The sequence below is a fragment of the Geotrypetes seraphini genome, chromosome 1, assembly GCF_902459505.1.
Source record: "Geotrypetes seraphini chromosome 1, aGeoSer1.1, whole genome shotgun sequence".
In the NCBI taxonomy this organism is placed as follows: Eukaryota; Metazoa; Chordata; class Amphibia; order Gymnophiona; family Dermophiidae; genus Geotrypetes; species Geotrypetes seraphini.
Genome location: NC_047084.1, coordinates 29924889 through 29944096, shown reverse-complemented (window position 1 = coordinate 29944096; position 19208 = coordinate 29924889). Strand labels below are relative to the sequence as shown.

The following is a 19208-nucleotide window of genomic DNA, read 5'->3' as shown; positions in this document are numbered from 1 at the left end:
AAATACTTTCATTTTTTAGGCATGCATCTCCGCCCCCCGAAACCCCAGCGATGATACTGCCTCTTCAAAAGCAGCTCCTCTGCCACCGGGAGCTGCTTCTGCTACACCAGCGACCTCGGGCCGTGTAGGAGCCCTGCTCCGTCCCCCGAAACCCCGTCTCTGGTCCAATCCACTCACTCGCCAACACTCTGATCCAATCCACTCACTCATCCCCAGACACCAAACATGAAGCTAGCCCTGAAAACACACTCTCAAGCCACCCTACTGATAATCCTCCTCATCACCAGATGGAAAGTAAAAGCAAACAACCTGCCCATCACACCCACATGTTCCACTGCAACCAATATCCAGCAACTCAACAGAAGACCCCTCACAACAAGAAATTTGAACCACCATACCAGCTCTCAACATCCTATCACCCTAACCTGGAGAAGACGACCTATGCATCCCAAAACCAAACCTCAACCTCTTTCCAAAGCACTCATATACCCTAAAACGGCTCACTATCATCAACAGACATCGCCTCGCTGAATTGTGCCTACGTAAACATCAGAGCCTTAGGACCCAAAACAGAACACATAAAAAATTGGATAAAAACTGAAAACCTAGACTGCCTCTTCCTCACAGAAACCTGGTTAACCTCTGAAACAGACCCCAAAATAACAGAGGTATGCCCTCAGGGGTACAAAATAACAGTGACCTGTAGGGAGAAAAAAAGAGGAGGAGGACTAGCAATAATAATAAAGGACTCCCTAATCCTAAACATACTAGAAAAAACTTCCACCCCACAAATGGACTTCCTAGCCTGTCACCTTACAAGCACTACACTAAAAAACTCACTAAACTGCATGCTCTGTTATATAACACCAGGTAACTGGACAACAGTGAGACCGGAATTCGAAAACTTCATCTACCAAAACTCTAACAGCAGAATATAACCTCATCCTTGGAGACTTAAATCTTCACCTAGATGACCCAGCCTCCACACCAGCAAAAAACTGTCTATCTTTTCTCAATGCCCTATCCTTCCAAATCCTAAACCCACAAACCACACATGAAAAAGGCCATCAACTGGACATCGCAGCATTCATGACCCACCAAACATCCACCCCAGCAATCCTAACTCCCAACGGAACCTGGTCCCCCTCCCTCTGGTCAGACCACTACACATACAACTTCAACCTCAGCTGGACCAAGACCAAAACTACACCTCAATCCAAAAAAATAACATACACCTCACGCAAACATATCGAGCCAACCACTTTCTAGTCAAAAGTAGATGAAACAATCCAAGACTGCGACCCAATAGACTTCATATCTCATTGGAAAAATCTATCAACCAACATCCTTGATGAATTAGCCCCACTACAAACCAAAACCAGAACCAGCAGGAGATCAGAACAATGGTTCGACAATGAACTGCTCCAACTCAAAAGACAGTGTAGAAGACTAGAAAGAAAATGGAGAAAAACAAACCTAGATCAAACTAAAATCGCTTGGAAAAATATCAACAAACAATACAAACTCCTACTAAAGGACAAGAGAAAAACTCATTATACAAACAGAAACCCAAGACTCCAAAAAACTATTTCAAATCTTAAAAGACCTCACAGATACCAAACCCTACACAACCACTAATAATACCCCTCCCCCCTCAGCTACCCTCCTGGCAGAACACTTCAAGAACAAAATCACAAACGCCAGAGCCACCCTCAATGTTACCCCATCCCTCCTAATCACAACTCACCCCACAGACAAAGATTCAACTGCAGCAGACAGAACTTGGTCACATTTCCCCAATATACAATGGTCCGAACTCAACAATCTCTATAAAAAATACAGCCACACCTCCTGTGACCTCAACCACTGCCCTTCATATCTCCTTACTACTTCCAGTGTAAAATTCCGTACTCTACTTCTACAATGGATTCAAACCACGCTCAAAGACGGCATTTTCCCCTCGGTCCTCAGCGAAATCATCATCACCCCAATCCAAAAAGACCCAAAAGATCCACCAGACCAACCATCCAACTTCAGACCTATTGCCTCAATACCACTATACGTCAAACTCACAGAAGGCCTAGTAGCCAAACTCCTCACCAACTATCTGGATGACCATAACCCACTCCACCCCATGCAATCTGGCTTCAGAACAAACTTCAGCACAGAGACACTACTTGGCTCCCTCATGGATACAATCAGACAACAACTAAGCACAGGAAAAAAATACTTCTCATACAACTGGACCTAACTGCAGCATTCGATCTAGTAGACCATAATATCCTTCTGCAAATATTGGATACAATAGGTATCTCAGACAAAGTATACTCTTGGTTTGAAGGTTTCCTAAAATCCAGAACCTACAGTGTAAAATCTAACAAAGAAAAATCAAAACCTTGGTCAAACCCCTGCGGAGTACCACAGGGATCCCCACTATCCCCTACCCTCTTCAACCTATACACTGCTTCTCTCGGAACACATCTAGACAATCTAGGCATAACCACCTACAGTTACGCGGATGACATTACCATTCTCATACCCTATGAGCAATCAAAGTCCTCCCTGACTAAAACACTACAACGAACACTAGACTCCATTACGACCTGGATGAAAGATCACAAACTTAAACTCAACCCAGACAAAACCAAATTCATTCTCTTCGAAAATGACAAAATCCAAACCATAGCCAACCTATAACTCAACTCAATCAACTACCCCATCCAAACCACCATAAAACTACTAGGAATAACTATAGACAGATGCTGTACCATGCAACCGCAAATAAACAACACAATACAGAAATCCTTCGCTATCATGAGAAATCTCAGATAAATTCAGAAATTCTTTGAAAGAACACAATTCCAGCTTATAGTACAATCCCTAATCCTAGGACTACTGGACTATTGCAACATCCTCTACCTCCCATGCCCAACCTTTATGACCAAACAACTACAAACAATCCAAAATACAGCTTTAAGACTCATCTACTCATTAAGAAAACATGACCATATCACAGAAGCCTACATCAACTCACATTGGCTACCAATCCAAGAAAGAATACAATTCAAATTCTACTGCATGTTATTTAAAACTCTTTAACGGAGACAGCCCGTCCTATCTGAACAACCGCCTCATCCCAGCATCCACAACCAGACACAGAAAAACACACTCCCCATTCATTCTCCCCCCGATCAAAGAAGTAAAACGATCAAAACTACATGACGGCCTCCTAGCCACTCAAGCAGCAAGACTGGACAACCGGATCTCCAACCTTCTGATGTCCATCCCAGACTACAAGACATTCAGAAAAGAACTAAAAACTATACTTTTCAAGAAATTCCTGAAACAGCCATAACCTCACATATTCTCAACAACACTAAAATAGACAAAGGATCTACCCTTTACTATCATAGCAAGGACAATTGTAGTTTATAAATCTTCTGTTAAGCCTCCCTGTTCTTAACTACCAAAGAAATATCAAAAGATCTGCTCTCTACCACTCTAGCAAATCTATTGTTCTCCCATTGTAACCCTGTTTATAAATCTTTTGTAAGCCGCCTTGAACCGCAAGGTAATGGCGGAATAGAAATCCCTAATGTAATGTAATGTAATGTCCACCTTTCTGTCTGCGACCTCCTTTCAGCAATCAAGCTATACAGGAACTAGTGATTTGTTAGTAGTGATTATAGGAGTGGGGATCAAGTACAATCAGAAAAATGCTGGAGGAAGAGGATTGCCTTACATTTAGGTCTGTTTCATTTCTGTGCTCCATTGTTGTACATGTTAAACATGTTTGTGAATGGGAAAAGGTACTTTAGTGCAAGCTATGTGGAAGTGAAGGGTACATATGTTGGATGCAACTGTTCCTGGACATACTGTAATACCACTCCCACAAATATACAGGAAGTAAGAATACATCCTTTAGACTTGTTTTACTATATCTAGATTGGCTCATTTCAGATGCTTCTTGATTTACCAGAAACAGAATAAATTATTGGCTGGGGATGTGCTTAATTGATGCCAGCATTCACAGGCAGTATACATGTTATTAGCGTTACCATACCTGTAATTTGATTGCAAAAGGTTCTTGTTTGTGAAGATATGCTTTCCTCTCTCGAAAAGCTTTTCTGACAAGGAAACCCCTGGCACAAGCTTGTAGTTGAATGATCAAGTTTTCATTTGCAAACCATAGCTGTTCACGATTATAATTTGCTGAATCTTGTTCAATAATAAACTGGAAAGAAAAATCAAGTTGAAAACCCCCCAAAAGAACTAAAACACAAATGAGTTGCACTTCATGAGAATGGTTTTATAACAGACCAACTAATTTGGGAAGCCGATTAGGCAACTATTTCAATCCTACTTTATAAAATCACCCCACAAAAGCAGCTGAAACTAAAAAGTAAATGTAAACTTGAATGGACATACATTATAAAATGCATATAAATCAAAACACTGAGTGAAAGATGGTCAAATACTGCATAATTCAACAAGCATTTTAGAAGGGTCTAACACTATGCAATAAATTGAAGCAATAGTCCTTTTATTAGAAGTACTAAATACTATACAGACATACCTTCATGTGTTCAGTCATCTCCACTTCAATGGTGCACACTCTAAGGCACAGCCAAGAACATAGCAGGCTTTATTTCCAGTGTATCTCAAGTTCCCATAGATTTACTTTATTTTGGTATCATTCTTTTCAATAATATTTTCTTCTTTTCCTTCTCCTAAGCATAAAATATAACTCCATACCTGTATCTCTTCTCTGGTAAGCCAAGTATTGTTTAGTAGAATTCCTTCTGGTTGTAGCCAAGTTCCCTCTTCACTTTTCACATTATAATAGTAATCGTACCTATCCTTCATTCTTAGTTTAATCCAGGGACTTTCATCAGTTCCTAAAGATCAAATGCATAACAATGTTTTCTTTCTGTAAATCTGGATGCAATATACACATCTGTAGATCTCACGCCTCTCGCTTCATCAAGTTACTCTAAGTAGCAACACCAAACAGAGCATACCTCATGTTCCAACAAGCAAATTAGGATCAGAATGTTTTTAAAAAAGAAGGCTTTTCCCCCTGGTTATATAGTCTTATGTTCTGAAGTACGGGACAGAGGGAAACAATCAGGAATTCCATTTATTTTGTATCGGGACATGTACATGAGGAAGAGTAAGCCAGTGACAAGTCTTAGGTTCAAAAATCCGTACAGACTCCAGTCAAGTCAACTATAACTAAATATGAAGCATCAAAGTTTATCTGCCATAACGGGGCAGACTGATGGTCCATCAAGCCCAGTATCCTAGTTCCTACAGTGGCTCAATCCAGGTCACAAGTATCTGACAAGATCCCAAAAGATAAATATTTTATGTTGCTTATCCTAGAAATAAATAGTAGATTTTTCCAAGTCCATTTTAATAATGGTTTATGGATTTTTCTTTTAGGAAATTATCCAAATCTTTTTTAAACCCTGCTAAGCTAACTTGCTTTTACCACATTCCCTGGCAATTAATTCCAAAGTTTAATTACATGTCGACTGAAGAAATATTTTCTCCAATTTGTTTTAATTTATAATGCGAATACGTTAAAAAGAGAATAATGTGCATTAAAAATATTTATACACGTTAATTTCATTTGTCTCCTCAGCTCTGCCCCACTACCTGCCACCACCCGTTAACTGCCACAGTCTACATTTCCCTCCCTCCAACTAAGATACAGCAATTGGCTGGCCAGGAACTTTCTCTCCAACATCAGAATTGACGTCGGGGGAAGGGGGAGGAGGGAAGGCTTGTGGGTTGGCGGTGTGCAATCGCCTGGCCCTTCACTTCCCGGAGTTGCAGCAGTGGTGGTGGATAATTAAATGGAGCTGGCAGGAGGCGGCGGTGGGTGGGTTGCAGTGAGTGATAATTAAATGGAGCTGGTGGGTGGCGGGTAGAAGGGAGGAATCGACGGTCAGCCCACATACCCCCAACATGCGGTCCACGTACCCAGGTTGAGAAATACTGGCCTAGAGGAAAGGAGAGATGGAAGGGTATGATACAGACATTAAAATGTACTAATACACAAACTAATTTTTTTCAGAGATGGAAAAGTACGAGTATCATACTGAAATTAATGAGGAACAATTTTTTAAAGATCAGAATTTATTAATGTAGGAAAAACAAGTACATCATCTAAATGTACAGACTTTCCTTCACTTTCACATAGTCGCCATTTTCCTGCATACATTTTTCCCATTGTTCTGCAAGCTTGAAAATTCTCTTGTGGTAGAACTCTGTACCAGCTGCCTGAAGATACAGATGCACTGCTTTCTGGATATTAGCCATCGTCTCATAGTGTTGGCCTCACATCTGTTCCTTCACAAAGCCATAAAGATAGCAATCAGAGGGTGCCAGATTGGGACTGTAGACAGGGTGCAGAAGACCTTCCCAACCCATTTTCTCAATTTCCTCTGTGGTCAGACAAGCAGAATGAGGCCGCATGCTATCGTGTTGCAGTATGCTTTTCTTTCCAGGGCATTTATCATGCAATGCATGACCGAGCTTCTTAAATAAGCAACATTTATAGTTTCCTTAGGATCAAGAAATTCAACCAGAATGCACCCCTTTGCATCCCAGAAAATGGTGCCCATAACTTTCCCAGCAGATTGCACTGTCTTTGCTTTCTTCTTGGCTGGAGAATTCAAGTGTGCCATTCCATATTTTGCCGTTTTGTTTCAGGTTCATAATGATGGAACCAGTTTTCATCGCCTGTCACAATGCTCATTAAAAATCATCTCCTTCATTTCAATATCTCTGAAAGCAGTCTCGAATGATGGTTTTTCTCTGAACTTTGTGGTTTTCGGTCAACAAACGTGGGACCCAGCAGACACAAACTTTTCAATAGCCTAAGCATTCATTCATTTCCTGTACTATGTCCTATTCCAAATTTTGCTATGATTTCATTCACAGTTAACAAAAAAGCCAGCCAGCTAATTCACAGTGAAATGAGGCAAGAATGAAACCAAAACAAGAGGAGTACTGTGGCGTTGATGTTCGTGATGCTGGATTTATTGAATCACAAATGTAACACAGGCCATATTTCAACTCAATTGTCTCCCTCTGGGGTCCTAAGATAAAACATACATCTTTTTTAAATATAGTAGGGAAAAAGTGTGAGCGTGAAGATTGTGAACAAGTGTAAATGTGGGTGAGACAGTTCGACATAAAAGTAAAAAAGTGTGGCTATGAGATAACAAGAGAAGCTCACATTCCAACTTCGTTTCCCCCCCAGTGAGAGGTTGTAAACTGAAAAAACACCATGAACATCTCTCGCACCAAGCAGCATCATGGGGTAAAGACCTAGAACAATTGCTTTTGCCCACTACTTATGAGGAATTTAGGAAACGTCTGAAAACACACCTGTTCCTAAAGTATCTAGACAACTGATCCTCTCTTCTCTCTCCCCTCTATAGCGATTAACTTGTTCTATTGATCACTCTCTCCTCAAAAATGGATTTCCTGTCCTATTAACCCTCTTTCTTCCTCCCCTCTTAAAGTCAATCAATTTGTACCTTTGCTTAATCTTTGTAAACCGCATAGAACTTCACGGTATTGCGGTATATAAGCTGTTATTATTATTATAATAAGAAACTGTGAATGAGAAGTGGTGAAAGGGTTTAAAGTGCACATCAATTAAAGTGATGAAGACATATTGCAATTATGATTGAAGTGTGCGAGTGCTTATTGGTGATCATCAAGATAGGATGGTTAATAGTAATTAATGAGGTTAAAACAACGCATAAAGATGATTGGATTTTTTGGTGTAACTGACAACACATACCTAAGGATGGATGTTAAGCCAAGGCTCAATGTGGATTGTAACAAAATAAGAGATGAACCAGGGGAGTAGAAAATAATCGTGGCGTCCTTTACTTTCTTTTCCTAAGTTAGATAGAGCATTCCAGCTCAGCTCGCATACCTCTCAAAGAAAATTTAACTGGGGTTTCTTTTTTATAGACCTTTTCACAGTTCATCTTTATGCGCTGCTTTATCCTCACTAATTACTATTACTATTAACCGTCCCACCTTGATGAACACCAATTATGCACTCGCGCACTTTAATTGTAATTGCAATAAGTCTTCTCACTTTAATTGTACTCTACATAAGCCCTTTCATCACTTCTTATTCACATAAGAACAGTTTTCTATTATCTCATATCCACACATTTTTACTTTTATGTGTTACACACGTCGAACTATCTTCCCCACATTTACACTGGTTTATAATCTTCACTCACACTTTTTCCCTACTATATTTTTAAAAAGATGTATGTTTTATCTTAGGACCCCTGAGGAAAACAACTGAGTTGAAACATAGCCCGTACCTCTTAAAACTTTTTAGACTATGTGGATACAGTTGATTATGCAAAGAACTATATTTGTTTTGTGATTCAATAAATACGGCATCACGATCATCAACTCCACAGTACTCCTCTTGTTTTGATTTCATTCACAGTGACATGTGTCTTCTTTAATGATGTTAACAACCCTTTCTTTGTTGCGTTCAATGCAGGCAGTGCGAGAGCGACCGTTTCGAGGCTGATCATGGATGCTCATGTTTCCATCTTTGAAATATTTCACCCATCTCCTGCTAGCACACATCTCCTTATGCACGATGAAGTCTTTAGAGAATTTCTGCATCAGGAATTCAATGACAAGAACATTGACAAAACATCAGTGTCAGCCATTTTGTATCTACTGCCTGTGATACAAGCTAATGATGTTACAATACCTCATTGCATAATATAAAGTTTGTACATTAAGATAATGTACTTGTTTTTCCTACATTAATAAATTCTGATTTTTAAAAAATTGCTGCTCATTAATTTCTGTATGACCCTTGTAGTAGAACTCAAGATAAAATGCTCTCCTGTATAATATAACTGAACAGTTTCACCCTTTACAATTTGTTTTTTTAAGTACTGTACTTTAGTGCCACAGTGAGTTTTTAGCATTCATGCTCATCTTTGATAAGTTTTACCTGCTTCAGTTGTTTGTCTTTTGGCCTTAGTGAGGTCCTTGTGATAGGTTTCAGCACAAGCGGCAATCACTCCTCTAAGACCTGGCCTGGGGGACTGTAAAGCAACCAGAGTCTGCTGTGCATCATTCTCTTCCAAAACTTGGTTTATCTCTGCAATTCCTGCAATGACTAATTCATACAGAGAGACAAAGTATTAACCAAGGATCATATTCTATAGAAATGACACTAAGAAAACTGCAGTGCCAGCACTACATTCATTCTTCTGTTTTAGTGATACGAGTTATGCCCTTTTGTTAACATATTGCCTTTTAATACAGCATTGCTATTTTGAAATACAGTTTTGTGTTTTTTATTTTCACATAGATCAATGTTAGCCACCTAGAATATTCAGCTGTGGCATGTAATTCTAATAACTAATCAGAAAGAGCCAAGAGGATCTGAGGGAAGAAAGAAGTGACATAAGTTTATCACAAAAAAAGTTGAGACAAGCATAAGAATGCACACCAATCAGTATCATGATAAAACAAAGTGGATGCTGGTCCTTGAAACCTCAAACCTCAATAAACTGATTAGTCTAAGAAGTTACTTGCCTCTCATTTTTTATATCAAATACCACCCCCTTTCCCTTTGTTATTTCAAACTGATATAGCTACCCCTTTCAAAATGGCTGAACTGTGTCAGACTTAAGAATGCAAGCAAGAAGAACAAAAATGAATAAAAAAAATGAGTGAAAGGGGTAAATAGTTCTAGCCTGCTCATTTTTTTTCGAGTCCCTCCAGACCAGTCCAGGCACTTGGATTTGTGCTGTCCTGCCAAAAGGTGAAGACTGAGAGCTACTGAACTGTAATGTCATTACTTAAGGACTCTGTGCAACCAATCAGTATTAATCATAAAAAGGCAATTTAATAAAGACAATTATAGTCTGTTCTTGTTATTCACACATTCCCGATGTGCGATTTTGTGTATCTGCGGTTGCATCCATTGTCATTTTATTTATTTGGATTTATATCTTGTCCTCCCAGAAGAGCTCCAGAATGGGTTACAAGTTTATATACATAATTAGACATAACAGGGTATACATAATTGTGACTAATATTCCCCATTTGTGCTATTGAGCATATTCGCAGACCTGCTCTTAAAAAAAAAACAAAAACCCAACAGATTTGCTTTCATTTTCACTTTGTGGTCTGGTGTGTGCTTCTACATATGGCTCCCAAGCATCCAGAGACTGAATTACAAGCTCTACAGCTTAGGTTCCCAATCTTTTTTTAAACAGAGCCCACTTTTTCAGTGAATGATTTGATAGCGCCCTCCCTTGGGTAAACTATATTGTACATACTAAATATTGAAAAACAAGGACAAATTTTTAAAATTATTTTATTAGAAGATAATATTGATGTACTGCTCACAGTATGATTTAAAAAATATGTTATTAAAAAAATGAATATAATATTGTTAGTGAGAGAGCTGAGTGTCTGCTTCTTCCTCTCTCTCCACTTCCCTTCAGCGTCTGCTTCTCTCTCTCCCCTCTCCCTCCACATCCCTTCAGCGCCACTCAACCTCTTCTCCTTATCGGGTCATCTTCCTTCCTTCCCCTCACCTTCGCAGGCGCTCTTCATAGTTTTCTCTTTGAGGTATCCGGACACAGCAACAAAGTCCCATGCAACTGCCCTAAAGCTTCTCCTCAGACGCATTTCTTGTTTCCGCCTGGGCGGCTTGTATAGGAGGAGAAGCTTTGGGGCAGTTGCGCGGGACTTGGGGAGAACGGTGCCATGGTGGCAAAAAGTTGAAGAATCAAAACAAAGATGGCAGTGCTGCCATCGGTGACCATTGGATTCGCCAATTGCTCAAGGGGGCGGCAGCTGGCCCTCACTATGACTTAGATACAAAATACCTCCCTTAGACTTCTAAAGTGCCCCCGTTGGGAACCACTGATCTACAGGTACTCCAAGTGCTGTCCCATGCAGGAACCTAGCCCTATTTCCCTAATAGGATCCATGGTTCACTTTCCACGGTTTTGAGATGCAACGTGTATTACTGGAACCCAACCTCTATTTTCTCATAGACTCAGCATTTCATTATTCACAATTTCGCTGTTCACAAACATTTTAGTACTGTGAATAACAAAAACGGACTGTAAAGTTGAGAACCACTCCTCTAGGAACTAATAAACCATTTAACAGAGAACAGTTATGGAAAGATATCTCTCTCCAGACTAAAGATCCAACAGGAATAACAAAAGCTAAATTTAAATCTTTATGCTTTAAGTCAGGGGTGTCAAAGTCCCTCCTCGAGGGCCGTAATCCAGTCGGGGTTTCAGGATTTCCCCAATGAATATGCATTGAAAGCAGTGCATGCACATAGATCTCATGCATATTCATTGGGGAAATCCTGAAAACCCGACTGGATTCCGGCCCTCGAGGACCGACTTTGACACCTGTGCTTTAAGTGATAGAAAACAAACTGATGCTATGAACCACAGGTGGGTTTTGGACTGATCTGGAGGGATTCAAGCAATGTTCCCTCTAAGCCAGGAAAACAGATATGAAAGTTATTGTGTGTTCTGAGCAGCAGTTGATTTGGGCTGGCACATGGATGTGGGGGGGTGCAAAGACAAGCAATTTTTGAAAATGATGCCAAATTATATTTTAAAAAAAATATCAAGGTTAAATTATTTCTATTGAACTGGAAAGAAAATGCAAAGCTGTATATAAAATATATTTATACTCATACACATATTAAAACAATATTAAAAAGTAACGTGAAAACGTTTTAATCCCCACTCCATTCTGATTTCCCCTATTATTGCAATATGTCACACTGCACTACAACCATAAAATAAGAACAAAAGAATAGCCTTGCAGTGTCAGATCAAAGATCCATCAAGCCTAGTAGCCCATTCTCACTGTGGCCAATCCAGGTCACAAGTACCTGGCCAAAACCCAAAGAGTAGCAATATTCCATGCTACTGATCCAGGGCAAGTAGGGGCTTCCCTATTTCTTTCTCAAGAACAGACTATAGATTTTTTCCTCCAGGAAATTGTCCAAACCTTTCTTTTTTTTTTTTTTTTTATTTTAAACAGGTTTATTCAGAAACTAGCATTTGTATCACTAATTTAAGAGAAAAACTGATGTACTTTCCTCCATATAATATACTTAGGTTCTAGGATTTCAAATTCATAAATATGGCAAAATTTAAATAATTGTTTTACATTAATAAAGAGGTTATGAATTTATTTTTCCCATATGTTCTGGGTTACTTTTTTTTTTAGAATATATATTGAATTTATACCTAAAGTTCTTTACATCACAATCAAAACTGTTCTTTATGTAGCTAGACAGCAACCCAGCAGGCTGCTTACAAGTCATTTTGATTCATTATTTGGAAATATTAAGAGGAAAAATAGATCCGTTAGATTTTAACACCTACACTGTAGAATCGGTTCAAAGAGTCAAAGTCAGAATTGGTATTTTGGTGAAGTATCTTTATCACAGTTTACAATTATTTAGTGATGCTTTGCACCTTAGTACAGATTTATATGCAAATTTGAATGCATTCAAACTTGGTTGGCTAGCATTTGTTCATATTTTGCATTATAAGAGCTCAGCTGGATGGGCTAATGATGTTATTGTAATTTGAATCTCTACTGCTGCATCATGGAGGAAAATGAAATAAAAAATAACATAGGATTTCTTTGCTTGTTCTTAAATTCCAATATTTCTCTATTTGATGCTTCTACTTGAATCTTGTTTTACTACTTAGCCTTTATGGTGCTGCAAGAAATGCATTCCAAGAAACAGAAATGTCTTGCTATAATTTGCATATCTTTACTGTTGTGCTACCAACTGAGAACAAATGTTTACTATGCCATTTTAGCAACCCTGACAATGTCCCTTTCGGTAACACTTTGGTTAATCCAGAAGAATCAAATTACCTTTACTAACCTGTTATCATGACAACTCAAAATTTGGTGTGAGAAGAGATATCTTCATGCAAATATGCTAAGAAATTACAGATTAGTCAGAGAAGTACACATTGCTTCATTAAAAAAAAAAAATTACTAAACTACCAATTTGGAAGGAAAAATGAACATTAAAATTCAAAAGAATATATATTTCATATAGCCTGATATTGCTACATAATAGTGCATTATTCTTTCTGATGACATTAGTTTTTGATTACTTCACTTCTCTGACTATTGACATTACTGTTGCTCATGTTTTCATAGACTTTATCTTCAGCATTCACAATTTCCTGCAAAGTCTTCTCCATATCCACTGGTCCAGCAGTAAAAGCACTTTTTGGCAAGGTCATCTGAAGAGCACACCAAAGTGCTGTGCGTGCTTTCCTTGTAGCAACAGCCATTTCTTTAATTGCAGAAGCGAGGGCAAACACATCTCTATCATCCTGGCAACGTTTCTTAAAACCTTTCTTAAAACCAGCTACGCTATCCACTCTTACCACAACCTCTGGAAATGCATTCCAAAGCTTTATTCTCTGAGAGAAAAAAATATTTCCTCCTATTGGTTTTATAAGTATTTCCCTGTAACTTCATTGAGTGTCTCCCTAGTCTTTGTTGTTTACCTAGCAATGTTTTTGGTAGTTTGCCAAAGGATCACTAACCTTTAGTTGCCAAAGCTCCACTAACCTTCAGTTTGCTGATTACCAAACATAGTAAGAGCAGACGGCTGAGAACAAGGGAAGCCAGGACTCAAATCCCACTGATGTTGCTTGAGATCTTGGACAAGTCACGTAACCCTCCAATGCCTCAGATACAAAACTTAAAAAAATGATAAGCCCTCCAGAAACATGAAAAATACCTACTGACCTTAATGTAATTTGCCTTCATTCATTATTGAGAAAAATATGATCTAAATCCAAAATCCAATACCAAGTATAATGTGAACTTAAGTAACATAAAACACTACAAACGTCTCTCAGGACCTACACAGCAATTCCAACATACTATAATAGCAGTAACTTCCACAAGTCACAGAAGCACTTACCTAGGAAAAGACAGTACCAAGAACACTGTAGTGACCACTAAGGCATCAATAAACCTATTGGAAAACTAAACAAACCAGATTAAAACAGATAATGAATGCAATCAGTGCTAACAGAAAACCAGGTCTCTTTCAAACATTCAGAATACAGATCTTCACCCAGTATAGAATAAGTAACCACAATATATAAATAGAAATTAAAATTAAACTGAACCTCCAAGAAACTAGACTCTTCATACATTCCAACACCAGAGAAAGAGAAAGCAATGTGTGTCCCCCTGTACTCTGCAAAATCCATATATTGATAGCAAACTGACATATTCCAACCACTATATTACAAATTAACACATGCAAATAAAACAAAAAAATTGGACTAAAATGTATTTTTCAATTAGTTTTCCGAGAACAAACCTCCTTCCTCAAGTCAGGACAGTATACTGATATTATGGTATCCTGTCCTGACCTGAGGACAGGTCTCCAACATTAGTCATAAAGGTATTAAAATTAATTCAATATAAAGATAACACCTTATTTCCATTTTCTATTTTTACTTATTAGTGTTTATTAACACAACTACCACACTACTTTATTTTAAATTAAACATAAAATTCTTTGTCATCTGCTTATTTACTTTTTTCAGTTGTGTTTTCCAGCATCTCATCTTTCACTTCCCCCTTCCATCATCTCTCCTCTCTGTCTCCCCCTCCAAACATCTACCTTCTCTCCCCTAGTCTGTCCAGAATCTGTGCCCCTCCACACCTCTATACAGCATCTGCCCCCCTCTCCCCTTCCTTCCATATTTTACTTGTCTACCATTCTATGTCAGCAAGCTCTTTTTTCCCTCCCCCACTTCCATACAGCATCTGCTGTGCTCCTTCTTTCCTTTCCATCCAGCATCTCCCCTTACTCTTTACTCTTCCATCATCTCCCACCATTTGTCTCTTCCCACACCATCTTTCTCTCCCCTCTTCTATCCTGTATCTGCCCTCCGTCTCCCTTCTATAAAGCATCTGACCCTCTCCCTTTCCATCAGTATTTTCTAGTTTCTCCCCTTCCATACAGTATCAACTCCCTCTCTCTTTCCATTCAGTGTCTTCCTCTCTCTTACCTCCTCTCCCTTCCATCACCTCTCACCTCCCGTCTCTCCCCTCTTCTATTCAGTCCTTTGCATTCCTTCACCTATACATCTTCTTCTCTCTCTCTCCCTCTGCCATATTGCCCTCCTTTTTCCTTCCAAACCTCTGCCCCACATCTTTTCATCCAGCATCTCCCTTTTTAATTCTCCTTTCTATCATATCCCTCCTTTTTAACCCCTCCCCAAACATCTACCCTCTTTCTCCCCTGTTCTATCTAGAATCTGTCTTCCCCATTTCTATACAGCATCTGCCCCTCCCTCTCTGCCTCTCCTTCCATACATATTTTCCCCATCTGTCTCCCCTTCCATCCAGAGTCAGCTACCTATCTTTCTGCCCTTCCCCCCCTTCCTTTTCATCCAGCTTCTTCCCTTTCACTTCCCCCCCCTTCCATCACCCTCCACCTCTGTCTCTTCCTACCCTGTCTTTCCAGAACAGATTATAGCTCGGTTTTTAATGGTGGTGTTCAATTAACAGTGCTGAATGAACCAATTAAAAAATTAAGCTAGGCCTTGATTGGCTAGGTGTGCTGATCTAGGGGCCTAACAGTAGATACCCCTGTATAAGATGTGGTGGTGAGACCTCATTTAGAATATTGTGTGCAATTCTGGAGACCGCATCTTCAAAAAGATATAAACAGGATGGTGTTCAGAGGAAGGCTACTAAAATGGTGTGTGGTCTTCATCATAAGGTGTATGGTGACAGATTTAAAGATCTCAATATGTATTTGGAGGAAAGGCGGGAGAGGGGAGATATGATAGAGATGTTTAAATACCTACTTGGTGTAAATGCACCTGAGTCGAGGCTCTTTTATTTGATAGAAAGCTCTGAAATGAGAGGGCATAGGAGGAAATTAAGAAGCGATAGGCTCAGGGGTAATCTAAGGAAATACATTTTTACAGAAAGGGTGGTAGATTTGTGGAACAGTCTCCCGGAATAGGTGGTGGAGACAAAGACTGTCTGAATTCAAGAAAGAGTGGGATAGGTATGTGGGATCTCATAAAGAGAAGAAGAGATAATGGTTACTGCGGATGGGCAGATTGGATGGGCCATTTGGCCTTTATCTGCCATCATGTTTCCATGTTTCTAATTTTTAAAAATATAATTTGCCAGTAGGCAACTTAACTCAGTAGGTGCAATGAAGGTGTTTACACTGAGGTGCCTATCTGAAAAATAGGCATGGTTAAGGGTGGAGTTTGGATGCGGACTGAGTTAGGTGCCTGTATTTTAGGCCAAGAAAACCCTGGCTTAATACACAAGTGCTTAAGTTTATGATGCCTACCAGCACCTATCTTAAGTGCTAGTAGGTGTGATTCTATACACAGCATCTAGCATGACATGTGGTAGATGCCGTTTTTCTAGGCACCTACCAATTTAGGCGCTGTTTATAGAATCAGGGCCAAAATTCAGCTCTATGATTATGACCCTTATGTAATGTTGATGAGGCTTTCTTTTGGGGATGTGCAGGTGAGCATTTCTATTAAAGTGTAAGAAACTCTCCTTCCTGTGACGTCACAATCACTGCTCTTGGAAACTTAAGAAATTTGTTGACCACTTTGAGATTAAGAATCTGAAGAAAGTACCTTCTTTCTTTGAAACTACAAAATAGGGGTGTTACAAAACAGGGGTGTCCAATCTCGGTGCTCACCAGGTCAGATTTTCAGGATTTTTCAAATGAATATGCATGAGGTCTATTTGCATACAAAATTAATGAGGGACCATGGTGGGCCGCCGTGGGAGCGGACCGCTGAGCAGGATGGACCTCTGGTCTGACTCAGCAGGGGCAACTTCTTATCTTATCTTCTTATGCAAATAGATCTCATGCAAATTCACTGGGAAATCCTGAAAATCTGACTGGATTGTGGCCCTAAGTCAGACACTGGACCTTACTACAAAATAAATTATCGACCTCTACTATGGATATCTGAAAAGGACTGACCATTTAAAGAAAATCAACTTTCACCAAGTAGCACTCATACTTCCCAGTCTATGGCCTAGATTTGCTAAACTTCCGATCCTGTCCCGATGATCGCAAACCCAGTTACTGTTTTAACGATTGTTCCCTGACCTAATTCACTAAACTGCTGCCCGATCAATCTCCTACAAAAATCCAATCCACCCATGCAAATGAGGGGAAATGGCAAGCAAAAGTAGGAAGCCATCGATTCACTAAGCAGAAGAAGAAACACCGATTGGGTTTGCCGATCCAAAAATAAGCAACTGCTGAGGATCAGTTGCTTACTATCCTTGCCAACTCTCCTGCTCCCTTCCGCCCTGAAAAATCAGTATCGAGGTTATAACCCCATATAAAACAACCATCAAAATTAAAAATAAAACTGTAGGGATCTCAGGCAGGGTACACACCTGGTTCCAAGGATTCCTTATATCAAGGAATAAGCAGTCGGGTGGACAATGGGGAGCCCATAGACATCATTTACCTCGATTTTCAAAAGGCTTTCGACAAGGTGCCACATGAAAGGCTACTTAAGAAGCTGTGGAGCCACGGGGTGGGAGGGGATGTGCACAGATGGATCAAGCACTGGTTGTCAGGTAGACTGCAGAGGGTCGGAGTAAAGGGTCAATATTCTGACTGGCGGGGAGTCACGAGCGGTGTGCCACAGGGATCGGTGCTGGGGCCGTTACTCTTTAATATATTCATCAATGACCTGGAAAGGGAGGTAAAGTGTGAGGTTATAAAATTCGCAGACGATACCAAACTGTGCGGCAGAGTTAGGACCAGGGAGGAGTGTGAGGACCTGCAAAGGGACCTGGACAAGCTGGAAGACTGGGCAAACAAATGGCAAATGCGCTTCAACGTGGACAAATGCAAGGTCATGCATATAGGGAAAAAGAACCCGTTGTTCAGCTGCAAATTGGGGGGGGTATTGTTGGGAGACAGCAGACTCGAGAGAGACTTGGGTGTGCTGGTGGATGCATCACTGAAGCCATCTGCACAGTGCGCGGCAGCCTCGAAAAAAGCCAACAGGATGCTGGGCATCATAAAGAAGGGCATAACAACCAGAACACAGGAAGTCATCATGCCACTGTATCGAGCGATGGTGCGCCCACATCTGGAATACTGCGTTCAGTATTGGTCGCCGCACCTCAAGAAGGACATGGCGGTACTTGAAAGAGTCCAAAGGAGAGCAACGAGAATGGTAAGAGGGCTGGAACACTGCCCATACGCCGAGAGGCTGGATAGGCTGGGGCTCTTCTCTCTGGAGAAAAGGAGGCTCAGGGGAGATATGATAGAAACCTTCAAGATCATGAGGGGCATAGAGAGGGTGGATAGGGACAGATTCTTCAGACTGAAGGGGACAGCTAATATGAGGGGGCATTCTGAGAAACTGAAGGGAGATAGGTTCAAAACAAACGCAAGGAAGCTTTTTTTCACCCAGAGGGTCGTGGACACTTGGAATGCATTACCGGAGGAAGTGATCAGGCAGAGTACGGTCCAGGGATTCAAACAGGGATTGGACGGATTCCTGAGGGATAAAGGGATCGTGGGATACTGAGAGAGGTGCTGGGATGTAACACCAGGTAATGAGTAAAAACCAACCAGGTCGTGCATGTGAAAGACCGGAGGGCTAGGGCTTCGATAGGAAGGCAGGACTTAAATGGGAAGCCAAGGTGGCAAGGGAGCCCCTTCTGATGATTCTGACAGGTCGTGACCTGTTTGGGCCGCCGCGGGAGCGGACTGCTGGGCAGGATGGACCTGTGATCTGACCCGGCGGAGGCACTGCTTATGTTCTTATGTTCTTATGTTAAGAACATACAGAGTAAAGACAAACAACCTTAAATCAGACCCCTGGTCTAAGCCCTGTGGCGTTCCCCAAGGGTCACCACTATTGCCAATGCTCTTCAACCTCTTTATATCCTCCCTTGGGTCCAGTCTAGATAACCTAGACATAACATCATTCAGCTATGCAGACATCACCATTCTCCTCCCCTACGACTCACCAGCTCCCACTTCAACAGAAAAACTGAAAAAAAACACTAGAAGCAGTGGAAAAATGGATGATAGACTACAAATTAAAGCTGAACTCCGA

The 19208-nt window shown here is 40.3% G+C and overlaps 1 protein-coding gene across 3 annotated transcripts in view; it reads right to left on the bottom strand.

Moving 5' to 3' along the window:
- IQGAP2 (IQ motif containing GTPase activating protein 2) overlaps positions 1–19208 on the bottom strand; it is a 511872-nt gene that overhangs the window by 108460 nt on the left and 384204 nt on the right. For all 3 annotated transcript variants that reach the window (XM_033929310.1, XM_033929312.1, XM_033929311.1), the window contains 3 exons: positions 9023–9190; positions 4756–4898; positions 4064–4234 (listed from right to left, as the gene is read on the bottom strand). In XM_033929310.1, the coding sequence (XP_033785201.1) occupies positions 4064–4234; positions 4756–4898; positions 9023–9190 (482 nt within the window). The remainder of the gene's footprint in view (positions 1–4063; positions 4235–4755; positions 4899–9022; positions 9191–19208) is intronic.